The sequence below is a fragment of the Cyprinus carpio genome, chromosome A14, assembly GCF_018340385.1.
Source record: "Cyprinus carpio isolate SPL01 chromosome A14, ASM1834038v1, whole genome shotgun sequence".
Classification (NCBI taxonomy): Eukaryota; Metazoa; Chordata; class Actinopteri; order Cypriniformes; family Cyprinidae; genus Cyprinus; species Cyprinus carpio.
In genome coordinates, this window is record NC_056585.1 from 5,646,322 (window position 1) to 5,654,831 (window position 8,510).

Sequence of the window (8,510 nt, forward strand, 5' to 3'; positions counted from 1 at the left end):
TGTTTTAGTGTCTCATTATTCTCTTTTTGCAATCTATAATACATATTCATTTATTACTTGTAAATAACTGTGACTAAGATATGACTGAAAACGATGACTATGATACTGATATGGACAGAACATTCATGGAGGCTACTGGTTTTCCCAGAGGGAGGGGTGCTTGGCTCGCTGGAGCTTCTGGGAATGATGTTTTCAGTGAAGGTGGCAGAAGGGGGGTGGGTCAGTCAAGGTCTTACAATGACCACAGTGGGGTCGTGGTTTACATTTAACAACAGATAATTCTCCTGTTGGTCATGCCACAGCTGAGTTCCCTTGTACTTCGACACCTAATACTGAGAGGGATGCTCTTAGCCACCTCACAGATATGATGGGCCAGTTAGGTACGCAGACTGGAGAATCAGTCGTCTCCAGGCTGTTTTCAGCAGGCTTAGTGAATGCAAGCAATAACAGCCAGAGCGATTCACTAGACCACCACACTCGACCAAAGATGAGACCAGAACAGTCTATGTCTATGTTGGTACCACAAGTGTCAGTACATGTGGGGTCAGACCATGACATGTTTCGTGGTGACAGATCTGACAAGTATTGTGTTAAAGAGTGGGTTGATCGAACCAAAGCTTGTATAAGAAAGCAAAAATGTCCCATCTCAGAACAAGCTGAGGAAATTATGAGCAGGCTTGCAGGAAAAGCAAAAGATGTCATTAAAATCAGTCTGCGTAGCGATCATACGCTTGATGTAAAGCAGAATCCTGAGCTGATTTATAATATTCTGTTACAGTATTTCAGTGAGACCTCATCTTGCCTACCTCTTGCTGATTTCTATGCTACTCTTCCCAGAGTCGGAGAGAATCCAGTAGACTATTGGATTCGGATCAACAAGGCTGCTGATCTGGCGAATGATGGCCTTCATAGACAAGGAAAGCAGCTGGCTGATATGAGTGATGAGGTGACACGGATGTTCATCAAGCACTGTCCAGACCCAGGTTTGACTAGTGTATTCAAATGTAAGCCTATTCATGAGTGGAGAGCTAAAGACATATAGAGCAGAATTGATGACTATCAAAGAGAATTCATGGGTCGTGCTGGTGCGTATGTAAAGAGCCACACTTCAGCTGTGTTTTAATAAGGAACATACTGAGCATAATCAATTCTTATCAGCTTTTTTCGCAGTCTGCTATTCAGGATGCATCAAGTTTCCCATTGGCACAAAATACATTTTAAGCAGCCAGAACTCTCAGCAGAGCCTGTACTGTTCAATGCCGGCCTGCTCGCCCAAACTCACCAGTCCAAACCATGACAGGAATAGCAGCAGCCTGAAAGTCAAGGCGCTTTCAATGCATGATGGAGATGTTAGAGCAGTTGATGGATAGAGTTCAGTCACGTAATGTTCCCACTCACAGAGGCAACCTAAGGCCGTTTACCAAGTTATTGCAGGAAATACGGTCGTAGTGTCATGACAACAAGCACAGCACGGTGACGCACCGCATAACTGATAGCTGTGTTTCGAATGTTTCTCACCCGACATGCAAAACGTGATTGTCCAAAACTTTCCACTGTACAGGACGATATGGAGGGAAACTAGTGGACCCGTATTTGGAGGGAGGCAGTACGGGTCATTCTTGCAACTCCCAAGCTGTTACTGGGTGTGAAGATGAACGTTATTTGATTGAGAACGTTGTTGATGGACTAAATGTGTGTATCAGAACACGCATGTTGTGCGGGGACATGATAGCCTTTTTTATACGCCTGTTAAAATCGGAGAAAAACTAACTTTAGGAGCCATGATGGATAGTGGATCAATGGCATGCACCATAAATGACACAGCTGAGATGAAGCTGAGAGAAGCGGGAGCGTTGATGTAAACAGTGAGAGCTGGCGACCGATGTGGTCCTTGTGGGCTGTGGTGGATTGCGTGTCGCTTCCCAAATCTGTTTACAATCTGACCATGGAAGCTTTGGTTTGAAGATGCTTGTACCTTACTCTTAGTGGTTCTGGGCTTCCAACATGACGAACTCATAATGGAACTACGTCATCAAACATATTCATGACAGATCGCTATGTGAGGCTTCTGGAGAGCTGTGTCTGGACCTACATCAGCGATCCGAATGAGAGCTTTGTACATGTCGCTTTGGACTAAATCGCTTGAGAGGTAAAGACATGCTCGACAACTTGAACAGCAAGATGCAATTCAGCTGTTTGTCTTTGGAGCCCGCCAGAATATTTGGTGGGGGGGAGACTATCGAAATCAGCTGTTGCATCACCAGGCAGTGCTAAATATGACAGAGCCCACCACTTCTCATTCGATTCCCAGAGGTGTCATGGTGGCTCGACTTGTCACATCATTGTGGAGTGATGGATGGGTCCTTTGAAGGTGATCAACACGTCAGGGAGAGTTGTTCTGTTGAGACGCACGCAAAAAACTGGCTGATCTGTATCCTTGCATATCCCTTGAGGACGCGGATAGCATGGATACAATTGAACCTCCTCTCTCGCAGTTGTCCCATTGGCTTGTCTGAATGCAGGCCTAGTCTATATCTGCAAGTGAGGTTGAAACTATGGACTGTCTGACCTTGATGTACAGTGATGTGATGTCTCTGACCAGTGCAGGCAACACTAACAGTTTGATCTTGACTTATGAAGACATCTTTTCAAGACATCACCTTGACTGTGGAGAAGCTATGATTTGTTCATAGAATACACCTTTCGATCCCAGGCCATTCCAACTTCCATTCAGGCTAGTAGCCTCTAGCCAGTACCACAAGTTGCACCAGGTCCCGACTGGAAAGAGAGAGAGATAATACGGCCATTCTACCTAATGAGTATGCATCTCCACTTGTTTTTTAGTGTGGGAAGAAAGAATGGGACTGGTTTGAACCTACTTCCTCCGCTGGTTGAACTGAAGAATCTAAAAGGATGCCCGCCCCTCTTCCATCAAAGATTGCCTGGAGGCGCTATGGTAACGCTTCTGTTCAGTACGATGGACCTCACGCCGGGTTTTACAACATGCCGCTGTGCATGAGGATCCATCGCAAATTCACTGCCTTTGCCACTCCAATGGGCCTGTTTGAGTATAATAGGTTACCCCAAGGTCTTTGCAATAGCCCCAGAAGCTTCATGCGATGATGAATGTATTTTTGGCTATCAAAACTTTCAGTATTTTTGTGTTATATAGATGATCTGTTGCCTGGTCCACGAGGTGCCGCTCTTGATCGCTTGGAGATGGTGTGTTCAGAAGCGTTGTTGTTCATGGCCTGAAACTTGCTCCAAAAATGTCACCTCCCTGAGGGCGTCAGTGCTTCTGGGGCACGTGATTGACAAAGACGAGTGTCTACGGACCCCGATAAGGTGGAGTGCATTCAAGCTGGAACAGTTCTGACCTGATGGAAGCGGATGGGAAGACACCATCTCAAAAGAGAATTAGATAATTTTTGGGGATGATGAACTATTATCAACATTTCATTCCAAATTATTCTATCAAGGCAAGACCTCTCTTCAATCTTCTCCGAGGCCAGAAGGTCAGGGGACGGAAGAATAAGACTCGAATGTGTCGTACAAAACAGGAAGTTGAGGCCTGAGGATTGGACTCAAGCACAGCATGATGCAAAGGAGCAGCTGAAAATATCTCTGGTTGGGAGTGTTGTTCTAGCTCAACCAGATTTCTCATCGCCACCATATTGGCAACCGATGCTTCCTCAGAGTATCGAGCTGTGTTGTCACAGGTCCAGGAAGGAGACTAGAGCTAGACCAGTTGCTTTCGCTTCAGCAAGTCTTTCACGCTCACACTTCCCAAAAATGAACCCTTTAGGAAAGCCGGCCACTGGCTAAAGGGGACAATTTCACTGTTTTAACAGGACAACAACCGCTTAGCTCATATACTCACAAAGCCTAAGCTGACTGCTGTGAGCAGCGCCAGTGGTAGCCAAATTGGCCAGCTTCAACTTTGATATAAATTATGCCTGGCCTCAGAATGTCATTGCTGATTCCTCCTTTGTCAAGAGTGGGGCACACAAAGACTGCTGAGTGCCCTATGATACCATGATGACTGATATGAAAGGGATGTCAACTAACTCTGTGCAGGATGCCTTCAGATGTTCCTGTGGCAAAAATCAGGAGGAAAGTGTCATCCAACAACGACAACGAATTTTGGCAATGATGTTCTGACTGTTGCAAGCTCGGATGTCTCTGCTGTCTTGGCTTCACATCTGGAGTGGAAACTTGGTGCTGATACGGGCTATGGCAGTCGTGGATCACCTGCCTCAATTGGTTCCGACATGGCCAGGACACATTGCCAGCATTTTTCAGCACTTGCGACAGCAGATGAATGACAAGAGTATTGTCAAGAGTCATGTCTTTACATTGAGAGTCGCCAAAGACCTACAAAGCAGGAGAGTCAGCAGCATACACTGCTACTCCTCAAACACTGGGAGAAGTTGATTGTGAGGAATGGTGTTCTCTACAGGGTGTCTCATAACTAATCATCAAGGACCTAAATACTTTCAATATATCGCCCCAGACTTTGTTGCGGGATGTGATTCTGAGAGTGTTCATGATGACAGTGGCCATCAAGGTCAATTCAGGAGTGTTAGTTTGGCAAAGCAGCGCTTTTCTCTGGCTAAACATGGAGCATAGAGTACGCGATTATGTGCGCCACTGTCAATGCTGCATCATAAGTAAAGTCCTGATCCTTCCACCAGAGCTCCTTGGAGAACATAAAGTTCGTAAGACCACTAGAGCTAGTCTGTATTTAATTTCTGGTCGGCAGAAGATGTTAAGAATAAATCTATTGACGTCTTGGTTGTAACCGACCATTTTACAAGGCTAGCCCAGGCTTTGTGTGTCGAGATCAATCTGCAAAGCAAGCTTGCCAGGGTCCTGTGGGACAGATATTTTTATTTATGGCCTGCCAGAACGTATCCACAGTGACCAAGCAGTAAGTTTTTAATGCTCACCATAGGCGGCCTTCAGAGTTTCAGGGGTTGAGAAAATACCACCCCTTACCACCCAATGGGTAATGGTATTGTGGAACATTTAATAGGACGCTAAGTGTCATGATCCTCGCGGTTTCATTCCTCGATATCAAGAGGGATTGGCTGAGACGCTGCAGATCGCTGACGCCTCGTACAATTGCATCTAATACGAGTCTGGTGACATAAAAATCTCTACTGATGCTTGAAGGGTACCACGCCTTCCAGCGGACATTCTTCCGCTTCTGTCTTGAATGACCGCAGTTCCGATCAGCTATGACAAAGTATGTTGACACTTCCCTACAAGATCTAAGAGAGGCCATGGTAATTGCACAAAAGCATGCCACCAAAGAACAGAAGAGACATGCAGCCTCTATAACCGCTGAAAAGGGTTCTCAATCGGCGTGGGTAATCAAGTCTTGTTAGCCAAAAATGCCGAGAGGGGAAAAAAGAAAACTGCTGACCCGTGGAGTCCACTGCTCCACACGGTGGTGGACCATAAGCCCTTCAAACTCACACTTCTACAGTACTCAAACCCGGTCACAGGTCAAGAGAAGCGGTGGTCCATCGCAATTCTCGTGCCATTGGTTGATTTCCTCACGCCTGAACAGATATCTGTGGATTGCCATGTTAAGTGAACCTTCCCTCACCAAAGGATGATGACATTGCGCGAGGCAGCGTTTTGACCAATCATTTGGATGCGACGATACCGGACAGAACGCTGAGTTGCTTACTCATTTGCCCGATGAGAGTCCAGAATCTACTTCAACCCGTAGTTCAGGTGAGGTTATAGCAACCGACACCACAAGCCGCTCCCAGCAACGCCTTTTGGAACTATATCTGTGATGTCAGATGAAGTAACAGTTGATGAATGCTGGTCAGATTCAGGAAGGTGAATCTGCCAACACGGTTACGCTTCGCTTGAGCACACCACAGCCCTCCGGTGTGACTCTCTGATCAATTTATTGCTAGCAGTTCGGTACTAGATAGATCAGATCACGCTTTTACCGTGGTCATCGCCAGTTGATAGATTATCCAAACCATGTCAGGCCAGGCTGTGATTCAGGATGTAAAGCTGCACACAAGCGCTTCTCTCTTTTCGTTTATAACCCATGTTTCGAGCTCTTGTTAATTAGACAGTGAATTCATCTATGGAGCAAAATCGAAAGCTATTTCTTGCTTTTCCTAGTTTTTGTTTGGACTGTTTTTAAGTCTTGTCATGTTAAATAATGCATAACTTAGCCTGAGGACATGAAAATTCTTTATAGATGATTGTGACAGGTATCTTATTTACCCATGTTATGCATTTTGTTTTCTCTCTTTTCGTTTATCTGGCGTATTGCGTGGGAAGCATTGTGGATAATGAGAGTGGGTAATTCTGCGGTCGATGTTAGAGTAAGGGGACTTGTCCTGCACTCTGTCGCCAACTTAACATCTCTTATTATCAGGCATCTTTGGGATAATTGCCTCTATGACTGTCCCGCCCTATTATGGAGGTTCTCTTTATGTAATCTTATTATATGTGACATTGTATTTTTGTATTTATTTTTTTGTTTGTTTGGGGTTTGTACCGTGGGTGAGGCCTAATGTCATGTAATCTGCTGGGGGTGAATGGAACGGAGTTAAAAGGAACATGAAGTTTAAAAAAATTTGGATATTAATGGTGTATGAATCCATGAATTAGAGGGTAAATTCAAAGCTAAAGGTAATTTTGGTGCCCCACTGTGGTTAAGGCATTGCAGAAATTCAGTATTTGGTACTTGCATGCTTACCGTAGTTCAGCGAAAATGGTTCACAACTGCTGTGGGTAGCGTTGTTTCTATGCTCTCCTGTTTATGGTGTTTTAAAAAAGTGATAAAAGTTGTTGTTTAATAAGCGTTTTTCTGAGGGTACAACGTTTTTGTATGATTATATCAACAAATGTGCAGTTGGATGGGTTATATGTCTGAATCGGATACTTTGTTGAGTACTTATCGTTGTGCCTCGTTACTCATGCAGTGAAATGAACGTGCTACTGCTGATGCAACATCAGATAGCTTAATGGCATACCCGTGTACTTCATGGATGGGGGCGTAGTTCATGGGTCATGTTTATTGTAGCGTAGCATCGATTTCCGTGCCTAGTTTATGTCAGCAGTGTTATCACCCTGTCTGCGATCAGACACGCTGTTTTGATGACGTTTCTCAGGTATGTGATTGTCATGTTTATTGTTGTCATTTTGTTAACATGAAATGTGTGGTTAGCAAGTTGTGACAGTAGTGTTCAGCGATAGAAGGGAAGGTTCAGCCCCTGCTGCGGGTGCGGTGGTATGCAGCCCAGTGATCACGACCCGTGTCTAGGCTAATACACTCGCGTTTGACTGGATTCTCAGACACAAATAATCAGTGCTGCGGAGAATGGAGGGAAAAGAAAGAACCAGTCATACACCAGAGTGCTGCTTGGTGTGTCGGGACATTCAAAAATTTTGTGACGGTTGCAGGGTGGGCCAAGTGATTAAGGCCAAATGGGGACAAGCAATCACGGTACACATAAGGTGCGGCATTTTCAGTTGACGAACACCAATGCTTGGAATTCAGGCCTTGTTCGTGTGTCCAAAACTCATTCACGTCACTAACGTTGGAACTCCAGACTGGATGTGTCCTAAAGTTACCCACCACGCCTTTAGAGGGATCAGGTGGAGTGAACTTGCAAGCACTGCCCCAGAGTGGGAGGCAGACCAACCCTGCCACTGCTCTGTCCAGTATAGGAGTCGCGCTGTCGCACGTACATAGGACAGAACTCAGTGACCTCCAGGAGACTCAGACCAGACTCTTTGTTTGTTATGGAGGCAGCAGAAGGGGACAAAGGCTGTTCCAAGCAGCAGGTTTATCCCACTGGAGAATGAGCTGATTGCATTGTCCTGGCTTATCAGGATCAAGACCTGCCATTGCCCCCCTAGGGTGATGAGCTCACTATCTAGGAGGTATAGCCTCTATCCTGGGCCAATGGGCGCATGACGCCTCGCTAACAGACAACTGTAGCGCTGCGGGCTGGGGCTGACATATATCACATTTGCGATTTTTATCATTTCTGTGTAGGATCCCATGTCCGTTCGGGCGCTCTGTGTCAGATCAGCTTGCTGCGCCATTCCACTCTACGGCTCTGGATGCGCATGCGCAATTCCCCTCATGTGAGTTCTCAGTCTCAGAACCCTGGGTTCCTCCAGCACTGTTGATGTCCAGCACTTGCGTGCATGCCCTATCGGTCAGCCCCTGTGTTGGACAGCCCCTGTGTTGGACTTGTGTGCATGGCCTATCAGTGCCTCCATGTGTTGTGATTCCCTTTCTTTGGGCAATCTCATTGTGTCTGTATTTCTACACAGTAAGCTCTCTTGGTAGCATGTGTCTTTCCCTTTGGCAAGCCATGCGTGACAGCTCTGTTGTTTAAAACTTCCAAACATGGGGGCTGTGGTACCTCAGAGATTCCTGCCTGTATCAACCACCCACACGGGTTGATGCATTTGCTAGCCCCTCGTCCTCCCCCCCTACGTATGCCAGCATCCCTGCT

The 8,510-nt window shown here is 45.9% G+C and overlaps 1 protein-coding gene across 1 annotated transcript in view; it reads left to right on the forward strand.

The window, feature by feature from the left end:
- Positions 1–1,370, forward strand: part of LOC109094395 (tudor domain-containing protein 1-like) — an 8,789-nt gene extending 7,419 nt beyond the window's left edge. Inside the window, exons 7-8 of the mRNA XM_042769658.1 lie at positions 838–983; positions 1,183–1,370. Of these exons, the coding sequence (XP_042625592.1) occupies positions 838–983; positions 1,183–1,370 (334 nt within the window). The remainder of the gene's footprint in view (positions 1–837; positions 984–1,182) is intronic.
- Positions 1,371–8,510: the final 7,140 nt, after the last annotated feature.